This window comes from Yamadazyma tenuis, chromosome 6, assembly GCF_029203305.1.
Source record: "Yamadazyma tenuis chromosome 6, complete sequence".
Lineage (NCBI taxonomy): Eukaryota > Fungi > Ascomycota > Pichiomycetes > Serinales > Debaryomycetaceae > Yamadazyma > Yamadazyma tenuis.
In genome coordinates, this window is record NC_089466.1 from 397,497 (window position 1) to 423,257 (window position 25,761).

Genomic DNA, 25,761 nt, shown 5'->3' on the forward strand with positions numbered 1-25,761 from the left:
ATACATATAAATTTGAACTAAAGCTGATTGTTTGACTATATACACGTTACCATAGATGAACTTCGAAAGAATTCATAAATAAATGTTTTTCATAAACCAATGCTGTTGTCGTAGAAGAAGTTGGGGGTTCCCCCACCAAACACGCGATCAAGTGCTTCATTAAATTCGGGATCTCCCAATGGAATCTTACCGGAGAAATAGGTGGAAGGGCTAGGTGAATTTCCGTAATTAGGGCTCACTTTGGAATCCCAAACCAGGTTTATTAATGGGTTCTTGGGATCATGAACTGAAAGGTAACCTGTTGGTCCTGGAATCAATCCTGGGCAACCCATTGGTGAAACTTCACCGAAACTATTCATGCTGTTTCCAGTACTATCTGTGGATGGAGCTGTAGTAGCAGTGAAGTTCGACTTAGAGTCTCCAATAAGGTCACTGGCAGTTGATGAACGGTCTGATTGTGTAGCGGGATTAACTATTTCAGCTCTCAAGATTGGATCGGCCCGCTTCTTTTGGTATAGCTCAGGGAAAAGGGCCATAAAGTGATTCAGGATTTGAATCAAATAAGGGTTATTGTCAAAGAAAACACGTTTGGACTGGCTTTCTACAATTCGTATTCCCATTTGCAACATAATAAAGGTAACCAAACACATAACAGAATCAATTTGATTAAACATTTCACCATTTTTAGGTGGATTTCTGAAAAGTTGTTTTACCAGGCAATTTATCATGCCGTCAATCAAAAGTTCCATATCCGATACAGTGTCTTCACTTTTAGGTTTATTTAAACACAGTTGCAAAATATCCAAGACAGCAGCAGACAGATAGAATATCAACCAACTGAGGTTTGAAGCCGAAATTGTATTGCGAACAGTTCTCAATGTTATATGCACTATGGTTCTGGCACTATCCGAAGCAAGGTCTCTGAGATATATGGCTTCAGAGTTTTTGATTTCGATTTCATGAGGATCACATTTCAACCTAGTGATTAATCTATTCATTGTCATTAATTGCGTAAAGAACGCTAGGTGGAATGACAATAGCATCACTAATTGACCGTCTTCAATTGTCTTATTTTGGAAAAGCGCCAGATTACCAAATTCCGAATCATTATAGAACCGTGGTCTGAGTTCCGGACTCATGCTTGATCCAAGTTCCCACATTTTCTTATTCATGGATGTCAAGATATAAATGATGTCGGTAAATGAATGATCACAAGAACTAGCACTGAACAATTTGGAATACGCTTCAAATCTTAACCTGTTTAAAAGGCTCATAAAGTGACCGAAGTATACATCGAGCCCTTTCTCTTCTAAAAGAAACTTCAACAATTTAGGATCCAAGTGGTTGTCAGTATTAATATTAAAAGGTAAATTTTTAACGGTAGAGCCCGAAATAAAATCTTTCCTGGTCAACGTCGAGACATCAGCTGGGTTAATCAAAGGAGGCTTTCCATGTCTGTAACAGATTTCTATATCCAAATATTCACAAAACCACCAAAGTTTTCTTCTGAATGCCACTTCTTCTATTGGTAACCCTTCAAACGACTCGCATCGGTGTAAACCTATTTCTTGGGCAAATCTTACGGCAACAGCAGCCAAGATATAGTTGGCAGTAGACTTTACCAACGTGAGCTCCAAGTAGATTATGAACAAAAGAATTGCTTGAACAGTTGAGACACCTTCACTCATGACACTAACCTTCTGATAATAGTGAATGGAGCTAACCAAGAATTGAGACTGTAATTTAATTAAATCATCCTCACCGTAAGCATCCAATGTTGGAGTATTGCAAAGAGAAATCTGCTCACCTGAAGTAGGGGTGCAAGGGCCTGGTTTTCTTTTGTAAAGAACGTGACTAATACACAAGGCCAACGAAATATTCATAATCAATAGTTCTGATGACCTGAATTGGTACCTCACACCCCTGTTATACGTCCTTCCACCTTCATACTTCTGATTGTTATAGTAGTTCTCAAATAACTTTCGAAGGTAACTAGTTTCTACCAATTGGCCAGCCATAAACACACGCGAAAAAGCCTCGAGAAGATCATACACCAACTCTTGAGCTTCAGGAAAGTCACCTTCAGCCATTTTTTGTTTAGACCTTCCGTCCTTAGAGTTGGCCCCAGACCATACTTCGTTAAAGGATTCAATACAAATGCTGAATAAGCGTGGAAGATTACGAACAGGAATAAGTAAATGGATATGCTCTCTGGGAAGTCGACTGTGCATCCACTCAAGGCTCTTTTCACTGAAAATATGAAACATGGAATGACTTCCATAAAATGCTTCGGGCAAACAATAAGTCCGCTCCGTGTTGGTGTTACACTGTTCTTCATGTTTTAGCACAAATAATAAACTACCATTCTTTTCACGCGTATCACGAGAGTAGTCACCTTCAATATCCAAATCCTTAGCTTGTATAGGTGGATTCAGGCCCTCATTCTCTTTCGTTATACTTTCATCTCCTCCTTCCCCTGTTTCATCTTCGTCTACACCATCATTTTCAGACTGCTCATCGCTCTCTGTAAGTTCTAAATTGCCAGCGCCGAGTTTCAGAGCCAAGTTCGTTAATAACCCTTCAAGTTTGGCTAACCTTGAATCCAACTCGGAGATACTTTGACCCTTGTCATTCTTAGCCCGTTTATTACGAACTCTCTTCTTGGTTTCAGATGGATAAGTACATTCGCCGCCCAAATAACTTTTGCAATTTCCACATGGAGACTGTCCGTCACACTTTACCTTCTTTTTCCGGCAATACAAACAGGCCCTAGCAACTCTGTCCCGCTTCTTACGTTCAGGAATTACCACACTCATCAAATGTACAAGTGATATAGATAAAAACAAAAAGTAAGATTTGATGATTAATAACCTGGAAGTGCGGAACAAATGGAAGCCGCAAGCTTCCGAAGGATTGAGGGGAGGTACACGCTTTTTCTTTGATTTGCAACCCTGGACGGCTGTTCATTATTCATTAAGCTATTTAAGTGTATATCAAAATCCAAGATTATTATCGAAAAAGAAGTTAGGCAATTGGTTCATTTGGGAATTGAGCAACGGATCAATAGCCTCATCGGGGAAATCGAAGTTCATTATTGGTGAAGATACACTCGATGAAAAGCTCTTCACACCGGGTACAACATCTGCCAATGCTGAATCATCTTGTGCATTATAATAATCGGTTGGATGCATTAGGTTTGCCAATGAAGGATTATAACTGGGAGACTTAGATTGATGATCACCATTTCCTGATGACGGCGAATCACCTTCATTCATTGTTGTCTTATTAGGGTTGTTCTTAGCAGGTGAACTAAGCACCTCAGGAGTTTCAACTCTAATCGTAAACCCTGGTGACCGCTTTTTACTGAACAATTGGGGCTCACATTTTACCAATACAGCAAATTGCTTATAGTGCAATTCACTCAAGGGAAGTGCTTTCTCGGTCCGACTTTCAATTACTGCTACCACCAACCTAAGAAATAATTTCATAGAAATTACAAAAATCAGCATGTTGGTCAATCTCTTGCTCTTAATAATTTTCACGTCAAAAAAAGCAGTAGACACTTGATCCAACAAGCCAACATCGCTCAAGGTTTCTGCGTGGAATGGATTATTCACACAGTTGGAAAGAAGCATCAAAAACGCAGCAAATGGGAAGAAGGAAATGCGGTTTAAATGCATCAAGTTATCTGTTTGTTCCCTTATTTTTAGTGACAAATGTAAAAGGGTTCGAGTACTCCGAAGATGAAGCTTTCGAAATACTGACATCTGGTAAGTATCTGTGCTCCCCTTTATTAAAAATGGCACTCTATTAGTTAACATCAAGTGAAGGAAAAACTTGCAATGATTTATTATGATCATGTCCTTAGTTTCAGCGGTAAACTTGTCCAAATTGGGGCAGAACCCAGGATCATCAAAGAAAGCTGGTTTGAACTCATTAACAAACATATCTGAAATTAAAAACGCATCGGAGTTTAACTCCTCGAGCGTGTTTTGAATACTATTACTAGTAGTCAGATCTCCAACCGGAGAGAATAATTTGAAATATGCCTTAGACCGTAATCTGGAAACAACGTAGGTTTGAAAATACCAGATCATTTCAAAATTATTCTTACGGTATGCATCGGCAATCATGTAAGGGCCCATTTCTAAGAGAGTTTCATAGCTTTTCTGACTGTTTATTGGACCTGGTAGCAAATCCGAAACCCTATAACCTCCCATGTCTTCCACAATAAACTCAACAATGTCAGATGAAAATCTCATAATGTCATCCGAACTTAAAATAGGAGGTTTACCATGACGGAAACTGAAATCAATGTCCATTTGCTGACATGCCCACCATAAGTGTTTCCTAACTCTCACTTCATCCGAACTTAAATTGGAGTAACTTGCAGGTCGATGCATTCCCATGTCTTTGGCATGACGTATTGCTACCGAAAGTAACATATTATCAGCTTCAGGAAGTCCATGAGCTCCAATTGCTGTAGTATGAAGAAGAATTGCTTGAACTGTCAGGGTACCTTGCCCAATGACTGAAATTCGGTTGTATAAGCACATTGATGCTTCCAAAACCTCATCCAAAAACTTTTCCAATTCATTTGGTCCATACCGATCAATTGGTCCATGTACTCTATTATCAGACTCGATGTTTCCCTCACGTTCGTCAAGGCTGGCTCCTATAAATATGTACATTAAGGAGCACAATATCAAAAGCTCTGAAGCAAGCATCTTCTCCTTCTTGTAATATCTGTCAAACAAGACTCGGGTAGATTCTGGAGAAATAAGGTACTCTTCAAACACCATTTGTGGTTTACAATGCTCCAAAAGGCTAAAAGCTAAGGCTCTGTCCTCTGGAAGAGGCCGTTCCAAAAGTCTGGTTTTATTTTCGGGTGTAATAAGTACAGGGTCCGTCCATTTGGCTAGAAACTTATTGGACCGCGTGTAAAGGAAGTATGGGAACTTATTGAACTGATCAAGGACTTTCTTTTTAGATGGAGCCAACGAACGGCTAATCCACTGTAATGATCGAGGTGAACACACCAGAAAAAATGAATGTGTTTCAAAGAACGTTTGTCTCATATTATAAATCGTATAGCTTTTTCTGTTACTATTACGCTTACCCTTCCTGGAAAGTTCAGATAGCTTTGAAATAATGCCATACTTATCTGTCGTTTCATGGACGGTTTTGATTTGATGGTGTCCGTTCTTACCATACTCTGTATCGGCGAAATCGGGTCTTTTCTGGTCATCTTCTTCTTGGTCATTAAGATCAGCTTCATCGGTGTATTCATCTTCTTCGTAATCTGATGAACCACTTTCGGAGCTATCAGTCGAGTTGTCATTATCCTTCAAGCCTCCCTTTAAGGTGTTCAGCTTAGAACCTGAACCTAAACCAGCCATATAGTCTAACTTTTCGGACATATCCATCATGAAACCTTCCAATCTTGATAGTTTATGCTCCAAGGTTTTTACGGCTTTGAAAGTACTTGACCGTTTGCTTATCGACTTGTCATGATGCAGCTTCTTTCTGAGCTTTTCAATATATACACATTCGGTTTCCTTCAGCTGTTGACAGTTGGAACAAGGATTTGAACCACTACACTTGATCTTCTTGCGTCTGCATGTTTCACAAGCAACCCGCGTTCGCTTCATGGAACTATATTCTGGGCTGTTATCACTCATGACGAAAGCTAAGATAATTTCTCGATTTGTGTGCGAAATTGAAAATTAGTTCCGATACCCGCACAGTTTGAACTGTTCTAATCACCTTGAGTTTGAATATACTATAGCTATAGATAAAATCTACAAAGTCATAAATCGTGGAAGAAATTAGGAAGTCCACTAACGCTTGAGGTAAAGAACTCTTCTGGCTTACGAGGATCCAAAAGGGCCTCTAAGAAGAAACTTTTACCTGGTCTTCCTTCATCTTCCAGGTTGATGAGATTCGCTAATGTGGGTTCAAGTCTTTTGTTGTCTGTTCTGGAGTTAGGATTCTGCTTATCATCTTCAGACGCAAATAACTGAGGATAGTACTCCTCTAAAATGCCAACGTATTTTGATAAAGACAACTCCGTCCCCAAGTCTCTCTTCGATTGACTTGACATCACCCGCAATAAAAGTTTCATCATTATTCTGACAATTAAATCACAGAAACAAGCCTTTTGTTCAAATCTGTAGACATTGAAATGGCTATTCACATTCTTGAAGACACCGTCACTGCAGAAAAAACCCGTAGTGCATTCTTGCAAAATCTTAAAATCATCCATGGCATTTGCTTCGTTTGGATGCAATACGGTATTAGCCAAAAGCGTCATGAACCCCACGAGTGCAAAATAAATTACAGTCCCTTTCGGGACACTGCGTTTATCGGCGGTATTTAGGCCATTGATGATATGAACGATTGCTCGGGCACAATCAACTGACCTTGAAAGATGGAGATTGTACCGTTTCACATCTTTCTCTTTACTGGCCATTGAAGCTCTGTGAATAATCAAATAATGTGCCAAATAGTCTATTCTGAACAACATCATTGTGAAATCCAAGTTGTTTGTTTTGCTACCATTCTGTAGGGCTGGGTTTAATCTATGGTCATCTTTGAAATCTTGATATGGTAGCTTGGGTCTAAGACCAGGATCAGCTAATCTGCACAATTCATCTAACTCTTTGCACACATTATCTATGACTCTGTGGAAGTGTTCTTCTGATTGGTTTTCCATTTGAGCTTTAGCACTAAATATCAGTTCATATGATCTTCTTTTGATACGGTTCAAGGAAATAAGAAAGTACAGAGAATAAAATTGATAAAACTGCTTGTCTCTCACATGTTCGATTGTGTGAGAATTGATAATGTGTTCCTTTACGGTTAAAGGACCAGACAAGGAATCGAATTCGGCATCCAACTGCCTAAAAGTTGTAACATCATTGGAACTCACCAAACAACTATTTCCAGTCTTATAGCAAACTGAAATGTCAATATATTCACAGTACCACCATAATCTTATGTGCAAATCATATTGTTCTTGGGATAAAGGAGACGAGTTTCTGTGAACTCGGTGGAGCCCTAGAGCTTGTGCATGTCGTATCAACACAGGAACTATCATGAAAACAAGATGATAGTCACAAGCACTGTAGGTCTCTATGTACTCAATCAATATAATCAAAGATTGAACGGTTTCCACTCCTTCACACATGACTGAAACTTTGTCATAATACGAAAGTGCTGTATCAAAAAACAATTGCTGAAGTTCATAGAGCTCTTCATCACTGAGCACCAGCAAACGAGTATACATGTGATCCTTCGTGTGAGACTCCATCCATTTTCTCAAACACAAAGCCAAGACGGTATTCATTATCATTAATTGACTGTATTTGAATGAGTGGCTGGGGTCTTTGTAGTATACTTCAAATAGACTCCTGACATTGGAGACATCTATCACATACGTGAATAGAAAGAACTGGTCATGACAAGCATCAAGAACTTCAAAAATAAAGTCTGGGTTCAGCAGTGGGAAACATCCTCTGCGTTCATGCTTCAAAGCCTGTTGCTTACAATTAGGGTTTATGAGGGCTTCCATAGTATCTCCAATGATATTTCCTAACATCAAGGAAATCTTCTTCAAAGCTGAGAGGTCTACCGCTCCATGAAATCGCTTTTCCAACCATTGCAAACTGGCATTCGAGAACAAAGAAAAGATACAGTGGTTACCAAAGGTTTGGCAAATACTTGAATCAACCTCCTCATCATCAGCTGGATTTCCCTTTGGGATGCTTAATACACTCGGCCAGCTTGTTTCCACACTTTGCAGAAATACTCCATGCTGAGAACGGCTGTGTGATTGTAACAGACTCACTACTGATGACTTTCTAGATTTGTCTTCATCAGTTTCCTCATCACTAGCAATCAGCTCATCGCTTTCGGAAACTATTTCACTATGATCAGTACCTATGTAGTCTTCGGTGAATGTTTTCTGGAGCTGTGGTGTAGGTTTCCCATCAAGATGATTAGAAAGTTTTAATAACACATTCTCCAAAAGGTTTAACCTCTGGTTGATGAGATGAATTTCTTGACGATTATTGGTCTTTCCTTTACCTCTCTTCTTGGGTATTCTCATATCTGGATACATACAATCCTTTCCATAGTAAGTGCAGTTAGAACAAGGGCTTTCTCCGTTACATTTACTCTTACGTCTTCGGCAGCTCAAACATGCAGTTTTGATTCTTCCGTGTTTATTGATCGAGTCAGACATCAGGTTTTGGTCAAACCCTTTTGTCCCATAGTAGGGATCAGTATTACCATTCTGGGGGTGTGTCATCGAAATAATCTCGAAGGGTTCTGGGTATCTTGGCGGTATCAGTATATGAGGGTGTGGAGTTAATGATTATTAGCTGTTGACAATCTCGCGGCGCGGGAATTTTAAGCTTCCGAGCTCCGGATCAAATAAAGCTGAAAGGGTGGTCATTTAAGTTACAGTTTTGCCACAGCCACGAGATTCCCGACAACTGTATTAGATTAACGCATCAGCACACCAATGTTTTATCAGCATAATATCATCTAGAAACCTAAGTTGCCATTAATTGGTATAAAACAGGCTAGTCGAAACCTTGATCAGTTACCGGTTGGTACTCCACAAGCGGCTTTCGCACCTTACTACTGTATTCCGAAATTGGCTACCTAGTGTAAAATGGCTGTGTGGTTATACCTAAATTCTAGTACCCTAATGAGGTCTTCGGACCACATGACTCCCGAAATTCTACTGGAGTTTTTTGCAGCAAATATTGAGTCGTGCCTCCGTCAATCTTCGCACCAAAATTTTTCAACTTCAGCGGACTGGTGTGCTCGAACTTAGCACAAATCGAACCCACTAGCCATGGCATCTAAAAGGGCACCAATTCTTGGGAACAAAGAAGATACCAATTTCAATGAGGCTTTGAAACTATACGATAGCAAGCAATACAAAAAGGCACTCAAACTTGTGGATGCAAATTTGAAGAAAAACTCCAGTCATGCCGCGTCGTTGACCTTGAAAGGATGTATCAACTACTACATTGGCAACAAACCTGAAGCAGAGCTGTATATCGTTAAAGGATTGACCAAGGGTGAAAATAACTATATTGTGAACCACTTGGCTGGGATTTACTACAGGGCAGTCGAGAATTACACTGATGCTGCCAAATGGTTGAAAGCCGCCATTGATAATGGTTCTCCAAATAAGCAAATTTTGAGGGACTTATCAAACTTGCAAGTCCACATTAGAGACTACAAGAGCTTAGTCAGCTCTAGGCAAGGATATTTGGAATTCCAGCCTGGTTACAGGGCCAATTGGACAGGTACTGCTATTGCTCTTCACTTGAACAAGAACTATAAGGGTGCTATTTCCACATTGACCAAAATTGAGTCCATAATTAAGGAGCACTTACAAGACCAAGACATGTATGAACAGAGCGAATGTCTTTTGTACAAGAATGATATCATTTTTCAAAGTGGTGATGTTCAAAAAGCCTTAGAGACTTTGGAAGATGATAAACCATTCATCAAAGACATGTTATCGTTTTTGGAATACAAAGCTAAATACTTGATGGTTTTGGGGAGAACTCAGGAATCGTCTATTGTTTACAGGCAGTTGATCCAAAGAAATCCAGACAACATTGAGTATTACAAACAATTGGAAATTTGCCTCAATATATTTGAAAAGCCTTTGAGCTCGAGAATTAAATTGTATGAAAACTTGAATAAGTTTTATCCAAAAGCTGATCCTCCCAAATACTTACCAATGATGTTTATTCCTTCTTCCCATCCCGCTTTTAAAGAAAAGGCTCAGAATTATATCTTGGGCCAATTGAAAAAAGGTGTCCCAGCTAGTTTTGTTAACATCAAGCCAATTTTGAAGAATCCAAAAAAATTGAAGATCATTGAGGAAATAGTGGCGAGTTTCTTTGAAAACGCGTTGTCTAATTACGATCCAACCATCAAGGTCTGGGGTCTCTACTTTCTCAGTCAGCTCTCACTCTATCAGAAAGATCTTGCAACTGCTACCAAGTATATTGATACTGCTTTAGAACATTCTCCAACCTTGGTAGAATTATACATTTTGAAAGCTAGAATATTAAAGCATTACAAGAAATATGAAGCTGCTGCTCAAATTATGGATGAGGGCCGTCAATTGGATTTGCAGGATAGATTCGTTAATTCTAAGGCTACTAAGTATTACTTGAGAGCAAATGAAATTGACAAGGCTGTGGATTTGATTTCATTATTTACGAAGTTGGATAAGGATGCCGTAAATGGTTGTAAGGATTTGCATACCATGCAAGCGAATTGGTTTATTACCGAAAGTGCCGAAGCTTACAAAAGGCTATACCACCAATACGAGGAAGAATTGGCCAGTATTGAGAAGACACCAGAAAATGAAGAGATAATCGGTAGTCTTCATGACAAAATTGAAACATATAAAGGGTTAGCATTGAAGCGTTACACAGCTGTTGTGAAGATTTTTGATATTTTTTTTAATGATCAGTTTGACTTCCACTTCTACTGTCTAAGACGCGGGACCCCAAGGGACTACATCAAGACATTACAATGGGAAGATACCATTCATTCCACTCCGATATATGTTAGAGTTATCAAAGGATTATCTGAGATCTACTTGGAAATCTATAAAGAGCAGCAGCAAAAGAAGGCAGTTGAAGGTGAAGACGACGGAACTACAGTCATCAAAAAGAACAACAAAAAGAACAAAAAGGCCAAAGCACAATCTTTAAAAAAGAAAGAATCTTTAATTGCCAAAGTGGAATCTGAAAAGGACGATGCCGATCCCTTGGGTACAAAGTTATTGAGTGACTTGGTCAATAATGCTCATGGAAATATCATCGACAACTTACTCAAGTTGTCTCAACCGCTTTTGAACGAGGCCAAAGATTATCAATTTAACTGGGAGTTATCGTTCAAATTGAATTTGATCAAATCTAAATATGTCTTAAGCTTACAAGCTATTAAGAATTTGAATTCGATTTTAAGTCTTAGAGGAAGGATCACCTCCAAAATTCCTCAGATAGAGCAATTGGTAACTGAGTTGGGCGAGGCTGTTTCAAAGGATGAATCGGTTAATGAGGCAATCAAAAAAGTTGTTAAAATGGGATTGTCTGCTTCTTTGTCTGATTATAAGGAAGCTTACGAGCCATATCTCAATTAAGCGTGTATTTAAAATGTACATATATTTTTCAAAAGATCTATGACGAAATCCAACTATCAACTTGACTCCTGGCTACGCTACTGGCTAAGTTAAGCGTTTGTTTCCCCAATGGGAAGTAACTGACGGTATACCAAATTGCACTTAGCAACTGAATAACGGCAAAAATGATTGATAATAAAGTACTCTTCAACCCAACGCTGCACACCAACGTCATCATAATACTTGTGATAAACACAATACTGAAAATAATCCTGGTTGACAGGAACAAATGTAATATATAGGCTTTTGTGCCCTGTAAAACTCCAAAACTCACTAGAAATAGAATGGATCCTAAAGACCACAATAACGCAAACTTTCTTGGTTTCAACGAAAGAATTGGGAACAAAAATATGCATATCAAGTAGCAGCAAACAGAGCCACCAAAGGTTAATCCGAATATAAGCATTCTATCCCATCTACTCAATTCGAAATATCCTGGCTCAGAGGTCACATAGTTGTCGTCATCCTCCAAATACACTGAGTTGTTCCTGAAGGGATTCAACTTCAGCATACGAGTCCTGAAGGAGTTCGGTTGCGTTGGTTCTGTGGCTGGTGGTGGTAATGGTGCCCCATCATCAGTGGACAATGCTGTGTAATTGCTTCCGAATGACTTAAAGAAGTTCATGGTAAGATTTATTGAGGTGATTGTATTTCTCAACTCCAAAAAGTCTCACACATCTCTGGAAGCGAACTTGAATATCATGTCACTAGAAATAGAATCGGATCAAAAACAATTTATATCCTCTTACTTGCAGTTGATAGCACTTTCAGACGAGAAACCTTTGTCGGCCTTCAATTCCATTGCCGACTATTCGTCTTTAACATCCCTTGGACCTTCCTTACCAATATTTGAAATCCCATTCCCATCCACTGATTCATCTATTTCCACCGTTGACTTGAGCTTCAAATCAATAAAACCTCCCTTCAAGTTCCAAACCGAATTGAAAGCCATACCAGAATCTCAAAGTATTTTCAATGTTAAATCGTTACTCATTGATTCATTGGCTCTAAATGAAAACAATGTCAAACCCGCTGATATCAAGTTGTTAATCAAGGGGAAAGTCATTCAAGATTCGACTCTTTTGTCCTCCTTGGACTCATACGCATTTATGTGCATGGTATCTGTGCCAGTCTCCTCCACCACCAATATACCATCAGTTCCTATTCCTAGCGAAAGTGCAGACCCTGATGTGGATATATCTGAAGTATGGTCAGTATCCAAAACCGCTTGGAAGAGGATATACGAAGTGCTTAAGACTGACTTGCAAAGTGAAGAAAAGGCTACAGAGGTCTTGAACAAATTTAAATCAGTGCAATAGGTTAACGTAAATTCATTAATAAATAGCTATATTTCATTCGTTCTTGGAACTGATGAACCTCCTGTAAATGATATCCTTGATTCTTTTGCCCTCTGGAGTATGGGATCTTGTCTCATGCAAATAGTACGCACAGACACCAATTCCCACGCCAATCAAAGGATCCACCCATCTTGATACCAAGAATTTATACATAATTGCCCAAGAGGTTTTCAAGTTTTTTTTTTCGGTTCCCTTGATTCGCAATGAATAGGTTAATTTGTATTTCTATGCTATACCAAACTCGATTTTGATGCTTTTCTACTAAATCTCTTCTTCATTTTGTTACTGATATTGTTGTTCCATGCGACGCCACTCATTATAGAACGATTGAATCCATAAACATCATGAATATCATCGTCTCCGGTTAACAATCTCCGTTCTTGAGCATTCATCTCGGGATTAATAACAGAGTTGCTCTTATTCTTTAACTTTTGTCTCTGTTTGGCAACAAACTCCCTGCATTTGTTGATTTCGTCTTGAGATATTGACCCGTAACCATATCCTCCAATTTTCTTGAAGCAGTTATCCACAAGAACATTTGGATTGATCAATGTTTTGGGGAAACTCTGCATAAATTGAAACAATTCGACTTGTTCTAGTTCAGTGTTCTTCTTGCGTGGTTTTGCGTTTTGAAATTCTTCACTCTCAAGACAAGTTTTACACAACGTTAAGGCAAATCTGAAAATGGTCTTGGATCCTTCGTACCATAAGATATCCCAAATCCGTAATACGCTTTCAATAGGCAATACACCCACAAAAACCGACATGAACCACGAAGATGTGACTAGTGTTACTGGTGGAAGTTTGGTAAGAATCTTGTCTTCAGATAATACCTCTCCTTCGAAGGTCTTACCTAAAATTGACCACAACAGGGGAATATACTCCTTAATGCACAACATCAAAACTCCTTGATCGGTATGAACCCCTTCTAAATTTTTGGAGTGAACCTTTGGAATTATCCTTTCGGTCAAGATTACTAACAACCAAAAGGACCTTTCTTCACTCATGAATAACAAAAGCAACCCAGCAAGGAAGTTTAAGGACTGGCAATATCCAATTTGAGGCTGGTAGTGAGCAAATGCCACCAATACCCTCCGAAGAGACCTGATCATTGGACTGCTATTCTTTTCTTCTTCTTGTGATTGCGGTTTCTGCTTCCCTGGTGTACCATCCTGATTGCTTCTCAATGACCCATTGAAGTAAATGTTGTCAGGAAATGTTCGATTTAAGTCTCTTTCAATCACATCTGTATCCTTGTTCTGTAAATTTTTGGTGTCTCTGACTATTTTGTCATATACTCCCACATGCTTGTTCAACTTTTCGTATCCACCAGCATAGAAGAACCAAGCACTCCCTCTCCACTCACCAGGAATGCCTTTGCGTATAAGCTTCTTAACCTTATCCGATTTTGGAGGAAATCGGCTAGGTATAGTCTTTTCCGAGTCCACCTGAAGGCCATTAGATTTCAATAACATCACCCATTTGGTCTTTCTTTCTTTCAAGAATTCAGCGTATTCCTTAAACCAATCGTTATATGTTTCATTGGTGATACTCAGATGAACTGATACTTTTTTAAACCCGTATCTATCAAAGTCCCCGTTAAGAATCTCCTTAGTTGTCTGCTGATTTATCGACTGGATATACAGGGGCCGTTTGGCATTGGCAAGTAATTCATCGCTAAGACTATCGGAGTATGCAAATGTGGTAGTTTTAGGTCTCATATTGGTATCATTGTTTTCAGCCAAACTAAGATCAAGGGCCACGTCTAATTTTGATGTATTGAGTGTGTTTTGTTCATCCTCAGAATCTTCTTTATACATATCAAGTAATGAGTAATTATTGGAGTAGTTTGATTCGGATCGTTGATGCATGGTAGTATTAGCCTTGCTATCTTGGTTAGCACAAGCATTGCCATTGGGTTCTAGGGACGTGTTGTTCAGCATTTCATTAGGTTCCATAGTTCTTTAATATTGACTTCCTCCTCGTTTATACCATTTATGACTCCCAGTTGGAGATGTGTAAAGGTTGTGAAGATTTGGCTGGCACGCTAGCTGAATCGAACTTGTAACAAATTTTACCCACCTTAATTTCGCGGCTTTGTATATATCTTGACATTCGGGTAACAATTAATGTCCTGGAGAAATACTGAATGGACTCGTCCGTATGCCTCTTGTGAGGAGTTGGAGCTTCCATCGGGATTACTAATACCCCAGAGCCAGAAAATGCACATTTTTATAAATCAAGCACTCTACAAAATGAATTGTTATGAGAATGCAACGCCTAGGATGAGTGCAAGTGATGGTAAGCTCGAGTCCACATATGCTTCAAATCTACCGATAGTGGACTATTCTTGGGCCCAATTCACCCGACATTATAGCAAGGGAGGTTTTGAATATAGCGTGGTTCCCATAATATACTCGGTATCTGCCCTGGCAGTTATCACTTGGTTTTTGACTATTTTCATATTAACCAGTTACACAATAAAGTCCTCATTACTACTAAAATCATCAACCATATTGTCGTCAATATTTCTTATGATTGTTATGATTAGAGGAATCTATGAGTTAGACTTTGAACAAAAAAATGGCTATTTATCAGGACTAGGTTTCCTTGATACCCTTAATAATTCCCTATACCTTAAGATATTTGACTTCTTGTCGGTATTGCTATTACAAATTAATCAGGTACAAGTCATCATGAGATTGTTTTCAAGACAGAATGATAAAAGACTCATATTACTGCTTGGATTGACAGCTAGTCTTTCGTCTCAAATAATTTGGGCAATCTCTAAGTTCCATGATTTCGGTTCTTCAAGTGAAACAGGTTACATTTTGCCAACCTTCATCTATTTGACAAGAACTTCTATGGCAATTTGCTATGCATCTTTGATTACGGTGTTTTTGATATTGAAATCGAATGACATTATAGCCCATCGAAACATTTGGCTTATCACCGTCCTCACATTGATCGTCATTTGTGGACCAGTAGCTTTCTTTGTTGCTGATGTGGCAAATGCATTTGTGTATGAGCTTTCTGATATTTTTTCAGTGGTTACATACGTTATATGTGTGGTCATTCCATGGGAATGGTGTAATAGGTACAATATGATCATGCGAATGAAGGAAAAAGAAGGTGTTCTCGGAAGGCGATTCTTCGAAGACGAATTTTACCATCTCGATGGGCTTGAGTTATTCGTAGAGGATTCTGACCCGGAAAATGATAATAATGAAAATCAAGCTGGAGATTCCCAAAATAGAGGTAAGAGAGAAGGTAGGTATGTCTCCTTACAAAAGAAAGTTAGTCGGCTTGATGACCCACCTACTACTCTAATGAACATGTGGGGAAAGACCACTCTGGCCTTTGTGGGTATAGCAGATGCTATAATTGCAACTGGTTTTGCAATCCCTCGGTCTGTAAGTGTTCCGAGTGCTTCTGGCTCGTACAATAATAATAATGACCATAGAGACCCTGAGACAATCCCCTTGGACGATTTGACCTCTGGTACTTATCCCGCCGCTATAGTGGGAGTAGAACATCAAGCACGTACCTTGGATATTAACACAAGAAACAGAAGAGATATTTTTGTGTACTCCACAAAACAAGTTACTATCAATTTTAGTGACGATGACGAAAATAATGACAATCACATCAACTACCAGAACCATAACAACCATGAAAGGTTGCGATAGGAACTCTTATGTACAAAATTATATAATTCTATTAGAACTTTTATGGAATTGGTTGCTGTTGATAATGAATACAAATACCCTTGGATAGTCAACTAAAATGAACATGTAATAAAAGCTTGAACTGACCTCTATTTGGGTAGTGGGTAGAACAGATTAAATATTTCATTAGAAGTGAGAATCTTGCAATACCTAAAAATAAATTATAATACCCTATGCAAAACTTATCCGCATCCATTACTCCTTCCTCCTTGTGGCTGGTCAATCCTTATCTTTTACCCATTATTCTCTACTCACCCCCTGATCGCCCCCTATTCACCCCTTCCCCCCTTGCCCCCTTCTTCTTATTGTTTTATTTATTTTGCATCAAAGACGAGCGGCTATATAAAATGTCTATAAGCGCACAAATGCAACACCTGTCAAATTAAATTCTAGGACCCTTCAGTTTCTATTTTATCGTGGCCCTTTTTGGCAATCTTAATGGCTCGTTCTTCGAACCCTGGTATGTGAATATATTCAATTCCATGAGATACCAACTTGCTTACACTGTTATTGTCCTTGACAAAGTCATCTGGTTCTGATACTCCTACAAAACAAGTAGAAATATTCGTCTCCAAGATTCTATCAGCGCAAGGTAAGTTTCCACTCAACCTAAAAGTGCATGGCTCCATGGTGGTATAGATTTCTGTGCCTTTTGGTAGAGGTTTTCTGGTTCTTTTCTGGTACTTTTCTAACGCACATTGTTCAGCATGGGTATTACCTTCGAGTTCTCTGGTATGACCAGTTTCTAAGACTTCACCATCGTGCACCAAGACTGCCCCTACATTGAACTGAGTTTGAGTCTCTCCACATTTATCTGCTTCTTCAAGTGCTAATTCCATGAACCCTTTTGTACTCTGCGATGCCCAATCAGGGAATGTCGTTTTATAAGACCAGGATTTATCGGCAGCTTCATATTTATAGGCATGCAACCATAGCTCAAGATCATTGAACCCGGGGTCTGTGTATAATGGTGAATCACAAACAGTGCATTTCTCGCCTGTCATTACTTCACCGTCACCTTCTGGATGAATCCAGGTTGAGACTGCTCTATCTTTTCCAGTCCCATCAAGCTTAGACACTATTTCATCTGTATTGCCTTCGTTATTTTTACCCAAGTTTGGGCCCCAGACGTATTCACTTGAATATATTGGATCGTTGGCAATCGGATGTCCAAGAAATTGCAAGTGTACTCTAATTTGATGGGTTCTACCTGTTAAAGGTAAGCACTTAACAATGGAGGTATTAGACTTTTTGTCATAAGATAGTCTCCTAAATACCGTCTTGGCTTCCTTCCCTTCTTTCTCATCAACTCTGTTCAAAGTCAACTTAGGCGCTATTGTTCTCAAAGGTTTGTCTACTGTAATTTCTTCAACGGGGAATAAGCCTGCAACTCTTGCAATGTATTCTTTTCTGACACTTCGGTCTTTTATCTGTTGAACAAATCCGTCAGCTCCTTTGGAAGTTTTCCCTAAAAACATAAGTCCACTGGTCAACCTATCGAGCCTATTACATGGGTGAACCACTTTCCCATACTCATGCTGAAAAATCTTTGTAATCGTATTGAATCGGTATCTTCCAGTTGGATGGACAGGGATCCCAGAAGGCTTATCAATAGCAATTATATTCTCATTTTCAAATATGATTTTGATTTCTTTTGAACTTACACATGGTTCATGTCTATGGGCTCTATGGCTTATCAAATCTCCGTTACGGACAATAGTGTCCAAGTCAGCTGGTTTCTTATTTAAAGTCACTTGACCTGAAGCAATTGCTTTCTTGTAGAAGTCGGCATCTTTGTCTCGGAACTCGTCAACAAAAATATCAAGTAAAGGTCTGTCTCTCCATCGTAATTTACAAAATGTCAAATAGGTGAAAAAATATGGGGGAACTCTTCTCAATGCTCCATCTATAATATAACTGGCTCCTTCGGTCTCTTCTTCTGATATTGTTTTCAGTTTGTTCAATATGTTTATCAGATCTGAATGTTTGTCCCCCCCGAGTTGTTCGTACGCAGTCAATGAAGTTTTGTCTATTGCTTGTCTTCTCAATCTAAATCCATTGCTATCTCTGACTTTGGAGAGACCAAATAGATTACGATCTTCAGGAGGGATGGAAGCTGGTCTTTTGTTTGAGTTTGGTTTGATATTGTCGGCCATTCTTTTTATAACACTTCGAACTAACCTACTGATCATACCATTTGCAAAAGAAACGGTAATAAGTTTTGTCAGTTCCATTTCGCGATGATTTTAATCGTACTATTTGTAAATTTTGCATCCATTCCCAAAAGCTATTCCTATATAATTCCTTGCTTTTTTAGTTGGATATAGTCTCTTTCTGACATTACATTTCCCTCGTTATCTTCTACTTCTATAGCATCATCAGCTATCCCATCTTGCAATTTGGATTCTCGTTTTAAAGTAACCCATAATTGTTGTGCTTCATCTATTTTGGTAATATTGGCAAAAAGACTCATTTTGCTTGTATCAACCCCTAAGAATTTTAGTCCTCGTTGGTGCTTGACTGAACTAAAGTGCTTTTCAAAACTTATACGTCCTTTGTAGCTCATATTCCCACAAATTTCACACTCATAACTATGATGTAAACCTTGAAGCTTGTAGAGCCAAAATGGAATAGGCGTTCCATCCGCCCCAAGAGGCAAATCTTTGAATAACTCATTATCTTCGTCATCAGAGCTCTCATTTCCTGATGAGCCGGAATAGTTTGAATCTGCAGTTGTATAATCGGACTCCTCTTCCTTGTTTTCACTTAATTCAATCATTCTTTCTCTCTCGGTCATTCCTTCTTGTCTTTCAATATTATTGATTGTATCTTCTATTGAAACCTTCAAGGTTTCCAGAAGACGCTTGATTATGAACTCTTTGTACTTGTTTGCTGAAATCTCTGTTTCGTTGGCATCTTCTGTGACAAGCTTCTTGGCATTCTTTTTATGTTTCTTCCCATCAAGATGTCCTTTGTAGACCGTTTCTTTACTGAATGTTCTGTCACAAGCCTTACAATATACTTCGCCATTCTCATCAGTCTTTCCTACATCTCCATCACTATTGTCCTTGAAGCTCAGTTCAATCTCATGAAGAAGCTTTGACACATCCTCTAATGGATCGATTCTCTTGAGAAAGCCAGATAAATAAACGCACAAATTGTGGATGTACTTTTTGTAGGTGGGGTCATTGCTGACACCCTCATAAGGTACCTTGTTGAACATTCTCAAATACTCGATATAAGTGCAGTCACTTTTAGTGAGCAGGAGATAAGTCCCATGAAACAGTTTTAGATCTAAGAACTTGCCAAATTGCTCTTCTGGAGTGAATAAAGCGTCAATGTTAAGCAACCTTGAAGCGTTTTCACTGAGTACGTATTTCCTCTTAGCCCTTAATTTACCTTTCTTGCTGGTCAGGACCTCTTGTAATGGCGAACTTGAATATATGGAATATAACGATTTCAAATCTTCATTAAAAAGACTGCTATCTTCCTTCTCTTGTAACCCGTTCAACAAAGAGTCAAAATACTCAAATTTGAACTCTGGGTCATTAATCTTGTTAAGTGATGTTTCAACCAAGTCCTTGTCTAAAGAATTCAAGGCCTTTGTGTTTGAGTTGTATTTATCTTGAAATAGTTTGAGCTCATGCTTTTGTAACATGGTCTCTTTGAAAGGTCTTTCTTTGTTTCCAGACAAAATATCATCTCTTTCTCTGATATTCGTAGGTATTAACGATGGATTCTTCCTAAATCTTTTTGAGGTCGCTTGGCGAATGATATCAAGTTCTTCCAATCTGGATCGCTGTAGCTCTATGAATTGAGACATCGGTGAGATGAGATTAAAGTATTTATTTATCTTCGCGATTAATATGGATCACGCTCTTCCCAAAGTTGCTTATGTCTTCTCGAACGGATACACCAAAAGAAATAGAACTTGACTTGTTCTTGTTCACACATAATTGTGGTAAACGAGGAATTGATTCTGATGTGTTTATTCCTAAAGTAGCTAAAATCCTACCAAAGGAAGTGGCCGGTCTTTATGTGTTTGGGATAGAGGAAGCTTGCTCTATTATGGATGCTTCTTCTTACACAACATCTAATCCCCATTTTATCGCTGTAAACCAGGTACTTTTGGATACTTTACACAAAGCTTATGGGATGAGTGATACAAAGTTTCATACTGTCGGGATTTGTCATATTGGAGCAATTGGAATCTTTGTTATCACTCCATTTCCACTGAAAATTACAAAGGTCAGGTCTGCTTCTATGGGGTGTGGATATTTTTATTCCTCTATGAAGGGTGCTGCTGGTTTAAGAGTGACATGGAAGCCTTCTGAGACTTCAGGTGAAATGGTTGATTTAACGTTTGCTGATGCTCATCTTTCGGCATATGAAGGTGAATATTATTGTGCTAAGAGAAACTATGAGGTTATACGGTTGATGAGAGCACTTGACTTTGGAGACGGGTACAGTTTCTTAAAACCCAACTCTCACTCGTTCTTTATGGGAGATTTAAACTACAGAACCACCAAAGATATTAGGGCCGACACCAGTGCTATTGAAGAACTTACTTCTCTTCAAGATCAAACTATGACAACCAATTCTTCCACAGAAGAATTGGTTCAAAAGTATGATGAATTAAGTGAAAGTATAAGAAATGATCAAGTGTTTATGGGCTTTACGGAAGCTTGTATAGACTTCCCCCCCACGTACAAGTTCAATTTAGGGACAGCTATATACAACACTAAAAGATCGCCTTCTTGGTGCGATCGAATCCTTTACCAGTCCACTTATCGAAACCGGCACGGAGCTTTCAAAAGTGGTCTTCTGTCTCTGGCTGTCCCAAGAGTCAAGGAGTACAATAGTGTGAAGGCGCTCTTCACTTCGGATCATCAACCAGTGTATTTGTCTATAAGCATCCCATTCGAACCACCAGAGTCAATCATTTCAAGTTCTGGATACTTGAAAATACTCCCCAACGATCAGGGTATTGACCATTTCCATCGCAAAAACTCTAATGAAGTAATCGCTGACAGTGCTAGTGGGCCTACTCAAATCTATGGAAAATCTACAAAATTGGATAGGATCATTAGATTTTATTTAACTCCATTATCGGATCTGGTAATTGGTAATGGGTTATGGGTTTCTACAACTCCCAGCGGTAGAATTGCCATATTGGTAGGATTGCTACTCTTGGTAGCCGTTTATCAAATTTTCAAATAATTCCTGTGAGGCTCAAGATATCCGTTATTAAGCGATAATTCCCGTTCATGTATAAATACTCGATCAAGGTCCTCCTATATTTGAAAATTCTGTATTGTTTACGTTATTCTAGTCAAAATTCGTTACATCCTACTATTGGCCTATATATTAATAAACTCATGGGTATAATCAGCCCTTCGTGACATATATAAGCAATGTCTGTAAAAAAATTGTTGGTCAGATTGCTTGACAAATTGGTGTCCAAATTGGTGTCCAAATTGGTGTCCATGGATGTGGGAGCCCTAATTTGCTAGGTATTCAGGCAAAGTAAAGACTATTCGTACTATAAACCCGTTAGTTCAGGATGCTCTCTTGTGGTTGCCGTTTAGGATCGTATGAGAAGACCACAAAACCGTATTTTTTTCTTGTGTGAAAATGCCTATAAGCCCTTTCACCCGTGCTACCAGGACACACATTGCAAAATTTTCCAATTGTAACTCTGAATCTTTTGTAGGTATTCAAAAGCCCGTTATCAATGCTGGGAGACTTAAAGGTCACTTCAGAAAGTGATTCTTCATTAGTAAAGGTCTCCAACACCCTCGAATCCCTGTCACAACATGATATTCCATCCATGTCATGGTGGGGTAGCTTTAAGGATGGGTTTAAACCTTCCCCATATTGTACCACAGTTGATACCACGAATCTCACTGATATCGAAAGAGCCAACAAAGGTGTTGAACAAACGGTGTTGAATAAAGACCTTAAAAATAGACATCTTCAAATGTTAAGTTTAGGAGGGACTTTGGGAACCGGATTGTTGATAGGTTCGGGGTCGGCATTAGCGACCGGAGGACCAGCAGCATTAATTATCGGTTGGGGGATAATTGGAACCATGGTGTTTAACACTGTGCATGCATTGGGAGAGCTTTGTGTTGCCCTTCCAGTTTCAGGAGCTTTTTCCAGTTATGCAACAAGGTTTATTGATTCTTCGTGGGGATTTGCAGTCGGTTGGAACTATGCCCTTATGTGGCTTATAGTGTTACCATTGGAATTAGTGGCTGCTGCTATTTCGATCCAATTTTGGAATTCAAATATAAACCCAGTTGCCTGGGTGAGTGTCTTCTACATTTTAATCGTTGCTATTAATTTGTTTGGCGTTAAAGGATATGGAGAAGCAGAATTTATATTATCTACATTCAAAGTAATTGCTCTCTCAGGGTTTATAATCTTGGGGGTAATTTTGGTATGTGGTGGAGGGCCTACACATGAGTTTATTGGAAGTAGATATTGGAAAGATCCGGGTCCTTTTGCTAATGGTTTTAAGGGCGTGTGTTCAGTGTTTGTTACTGCATCTTATAGTTTAGCAGGTTCCGAGTTAGTTGGACTTGCAGCATCTGAATCCGAAGATCCTTCCAAGACGTTACCAAAAGCCATTAGACAAGTTTTCTGGAGGATCTTCTTCTTCTTTTTCATAACGTTGACAATAGTGGGATTGCTTGTTCCTTATACTTCTTCAAATTTATTTGGTTCTGGTTCTGCTGTATCACCATTTGTGATAGCCATTAACAATGCCCACATCAAAGTATTACCATCCATTTTCAATGCAGTTATCCTTGTTTCAGTAATTTCAGTAGGGAATTCTGCCGTATATGGATGTTCACGTACAATTCAAAGTCTTGGTGCTCAGGGCCTAGCTCCAAAATTTTGTGCTTATGTGGATAAGCGAGGAAGACCTTTAGGCGGGCTTCTTGTGGCAGCAGTATTTGGTTTGTTGTGTTTCCTAAGTGCATACAAAGACGAGGAATCTATCTTTGCTTGGTTGTTGAGTATAAGTGGGTTACTGACAATATTCCTGTGGATTAACATAGGGGTATGTCATATAAGGTTCAGAATGGCACTTAAACTTCATGGTAAAACCACTGATGATTTGGAGTTTGTCTCGATAGGAGGAATTTGGGGATCAATCTATTCAATTGTCTTATTGATATTGGTCTTGATAGCACAATTCTGGGTTGCATTATTTCCTGTTGGAGGGGACGGTTCTCCGAATGCTAGAATTTTTTTTCAGAATTACCTTGGCGTCATTGTGATCTTGGTATTCTACTTGGCTCATAAGTTGTATTCGAAAAATTGGAGACTATGCGTACCCCTTTATTCAGTGAAACTTGACTGATCCACCTTAAGAATATCAACTACTCTTTTTGATACCCCTTTTAAGCACCGGCTTTTATTATGAACCCTAAAATGTTAGTTGTGTACAAACAAATTTTACTTATTAGAAACATACCAATTTCTTACTTGAACATCCGTGAGGCTTGCTCTCTCTGCAATATCTTGGAAAGATTTCTTACTGATACGGGACAAATCCTTGTGAACTAAATACCAATCCTCTAGCTCCTCCTTTTGGTTCGCCTGTAACCTTTGCACCCTTCTTTTCAAAAGTTTGTCATTATGAACGTACTTAAATTTAGGTTCCTGGTCAGCACCTTCTTCCTGCTTTTTCTTTGAAATGATATCCATATTTTGCCTCTCGATGCCCAAGACCAAAATCAACTGTGCCAATGAGCGAAGTTTCATTAATTGTTTGCTTTCTGATGGTCTCATAGAAGAATAATTGAATTGTTCAATCTCATAATTGCAATACAACACCTTTGACTGAAGGGCATCGGTATTCAATGTGTGCTGGGTACACAATGAGAGTAAAATATCCTTCAATCCATTCTCAATAAATGTAACTGATTCTAAGCAAAGTGGTTCATGGCTCATTGTTCAAGTTCTAGCTGCACTATAACTAAAGCTCAGATGCGATTTATCACACTCCAATTATCCTTTAGCAACAATATAATGTCGTGTGCCCCCCATTTTTTTAATACTCCTGAAGTTCTCATTTCTTGTGTATCAATCAACAAATAAATATTGAGTCACTAAATGGGGTTAACTTCAAAGTTAAGACTTAGAAAGGACAACAGTCAAGACTCGGTTGATAATGGTCTGCAATCTGCTGATGATGTGGACGAAATGGACAATGAGAACCAATCCATTCTTCTAAGTATTATAGCCCAGTTAAGGCCAGGTTCGGATTTGACCAGGATCACCCTTCCAACTTTTGTTTTGGAAAAGAAATCTATGCTCGAAAGGATTGGTAATGCTTTCTTTACGCCACAGCTTCTTTTAGAAGCGAATGGAACAGATGATCCATTGAGGAGATTCATGTTGATTGTTATATGGTATTTGTCAGGGTGGCACATAGCCCCCAAGGCAGTAAAGAAGCCATTAAATCCTGTTCTAGGCGAAATTTTCTCCTGCTATTGGGATGATTTACCCGAGAATAAGAAAGCATTCTACATTGCTGAACAGACTTCACATCATCCACCGAAATCTTCGTATTTTTACCTTCTTCCAGAACTGAAAATCAAAGTAGACGGTGTAGTTGTTCCAAGATCAAAGTTCTTAGGGAATTCGTCTGCTGCAATGATGGAGGGCCTAGCAAGATTGACATTGGGAGAACATGATGAGGAGTACACCATGACCCAACCAAATATCTACTGTCGTGGAATTTTGTTTGGTAAGCTCAAGTATGAACTTGGTGACCAAATGACAATCAAATGTGAGAAACTTGGCTTTGAAGCAAGCATTGAATTCAAAACCAAAGGTTTTATAAGCGGTGATTACGATGTAATTGAGGGTGTTATCAAAGATTCATCCTCACAAAAGATTTTGGCGTCTGTTTCAGGTAAGTGGAATGAGGTGATGACGATAAGTCCAACAGACGTAAAGCTCGAACCTATAGTATTGGATACCAGAAAGGCTCTGGTGAACACACCAAGTGTTAAGCCCTTAGAACATCAAGCTGATAACGAATCAAGAAAGTTATGGAAGAAGACTATTGATGCTTTGCATAAGCGAGACCATACAGTTGCAACTGAAGAAAAATTTAAGGTGGAAGAAGCACAGAGAATAAGAGCCAAAGAAAGGGTAGCTAACGGCGAAGATTTTGTTCCCGCTATATTCAAACCAGTACAAGATGATGTTCCCTTTGTTCTCAGGAAAGAAATGAATGTGAAAGACGAAGACCCTCAATATTTGATCCACGAATTGTTGGACTTGCACCCTATAACTGGTTTCAATGAGTAATACGTGTTCGAGTTAGTATAGTATATACATTAATAAATTTTGTTTTGTATGCAATCTTGTTTAATTTGTTGTTTTTCAAAACTGCGCGACTCGAATTATAGAAAACTAATTCTGA

At 38.9% G+C, this 25,761-nt stretch overlaps 12 protein-coding genes across 12 annotated transcripts; 5 read left to right on the top strand and 7 right to left on the bottom strand. All coding sequences in view use genetic code 12, as the record gives it.

Annotated features, from left to right (window-relative positions):
• Positions 1-89: 89 nt before the first annotated feature.
• On the bottom strand, positions 90-2,816 carry HAL9_1 (Fungal Zn2Cys6 Cluster domain; the record flags this gene model as incomplete). Its single annotated transcript, XM_066158287.1, has 1 exon — positions 90-2,816. The coding sequence occupies one exon, from the start codon at positions 2,814-2,816 to the stop codon at positions 90-92; it is 2,727 nt and encodes a 908-aa protein (XP_066014384.1).
• Positions 2,817-2,993: 177 nt separating this feature from the next.
• HAL9_2 (Fungal Zn2Cys6 Cluster domain) lies at positions 2,994-5,681 on the bottom strand (the record flags this gene model as incomplete). Its single annotated transcript, XM_066158288.1, has 1 exon — positions 2,994-5,681. The coding sequence occupies one exon, from the start codon at positions 5,679-5,681 to the stop codon at positions 2,994-2,996; it is 2,688 nt and encodes an 895-aa protein (XP_066014385.1).
• A 128-nt stretch (positions 5,682-5,809) lies between these two features.
• Positions 5,810-8,245, bottom strand: PSN45_004415 (uncharacterized protein; the record flags this gene model as incomplete). Its single annotated transcript, XM_006687042.2, has 1 exon — positions 5,810-8,245. One exon carries the CDS (start codon positions 8,243-8,245, stop codon positions 5,810-5,812), a length of 2,436 nt encoding a protein of 811 aa, XP_006687105.2.
• A 621-nt stretch (positions 8,246-8,866) lies between these two features.
• Positions 8,867-12,546, top strand: PSN45_004416 (uncharacterized protein; the record flags this gene model as incomplete). The annotated part of the gene is made up of 2 exons (XM_006687041.2): positions 8,867-11,119; positions 11,845-12,546. The coding sequence occupies 2 exons, from the start codon at positions 8,867-8,869 to the stop codon at positions 12,544-12,546; spliced, it is 2,955 nt and encodes a 984-aa protein (XP_006687104.2).
• A 269-nt stretch (positions 12,547-12,815) lies between these two features.
• On the bottom strand, positions 12,816-14,543 carry PSN45_004417 (uncharacterized protein; the record flags this gene model as incomplete). Its single annotated transcript, XM_066158289.1, has 1 exon — positions 12,816-14,543. The coding sequence occupies one exon, from the start codon at positions 14,541-14,543 to the stop codon at positions 12,816-12,818; it is 1,728 nt and encodes a 575-aa protein (XP_066014386.1).
• A 576-nt stretch (positions 14,544-15,119) lies between these two features.
• Positions 15,120-16,274, top strand: RIM21 (pH-response regulator protein palH/rim21; the record flags this gene model as incomplete). Its single annotated transcript, XM_006687036.2, has 1 exon — positions 15,120-16,274. The coding sequence occupies one exon, from the start codon at positions 15,120-15,122 to the stop codon at positions 16,272-16,274; it is 1,155 nt and encodes a 384-aa protein (XP_006687099.2).
• Positions 16,275-16,702: 428 nt separating this feature from the next.
• On the bottom strand, positions 16,703-18,469 carry RIB2 (DRAP deaminase; the record flags this gene model as incomplete). Its single annotated transcript, XM_066158290.1, has 1 exon — positions 16,703-18,469. One exon carries the CDS (start codon positions 18,467-18,469, stop codon positions 16,703-16,705), a length of 1,767 nt encoding a protein of 588 aa, XP_066014387.1.
• Positions 18,470-18,606: 137 nt separating this feature from the next.
• On the bottom strand, positions 18,607-20,136 carry sap61 (Pre-mRNA-splicing factor sap61; the record flags this gene model as incomplete). Its single annotated transcript, XM_006687033.1, has 1 exon — positions 18,607-20,136. One exon carries the CDS (start codon positions 20,134-20,136, stop codon positions 18,607-18,609), a length of 1,530 nt encoding a protein of 509 aa, XP_006687096.1.
• Positions 20,137-20,207: 71 nt separating this feature from the next.
• Positions 20,208-21,533, top strand: PSN45_004421 (uncharacterized protein; the record flags this gene model as incomplete). Its single annotated transcript, XM_006687356.1, has 1 exon — positions 20,208-21,533. One exon carries the CDS (start codon positions 20,208-20,210, stop codon positions 21,531-21,533), a length of 1,326 nt encoding a protein of 441 aa, XP_006687419.1.
• A 194-nt stretch (positions 21,534-21,727) lies between these two features.
• HIP1 (histidine permease) lies at positions 21,728-23,375 on the top strand (the record flags this gene model as incomplete). Its single annotated transcript, XM_066158291.1, has 3 exons — positions 21,728-21,805; positions 22,027-23,094; positions 23,346-23,375. The coding sequence occupies 3 exons, from the start codon at positions 21,728-21,730 to the stop codon at positions 23,373-23,375; spliced, it is 1,176 nt and encodes a 391-aa protein (XP_066014388.1).
• A 288-nt stretch (positions 23,376-23,663) lies between these two features.
• Positions 23,664-24,278, bottom strand: PSN45_004423 (uncharacterized protein; the record flags this gene model as incomplete). The annotated part of the gene is made up of 2 exons (XM_066158292.1): positions 23,664-23,751; positions 23,800-24,278. 2 exons carry the CDS (start codon positions 24,276-24,278, stop codon positions 23,664-23,666), a joined length of 567 nt encoding a protein of 188 aa, XP_066014389.1.
• Positions 24,279-24,440: 162 nt separating this feature from the next.
• On the top strand, positions 24,441-25,646 carry OSH6 (Oxysterol-binding protein OBPa; the record flags this gene model as incomplete). Its single annotated transcript, XM_006687030.1, has 1 exon — positions 24,441-25,646. One exon carries the CDS (start codon positions 24,441-24,443, stop codon positions 25,644-25,646), a length of 1,206 nt encoding a protein of 401 aa, XP_006687093.1.
• Positions 25,647-25,761: the final 115 nt, after the last annotated feature.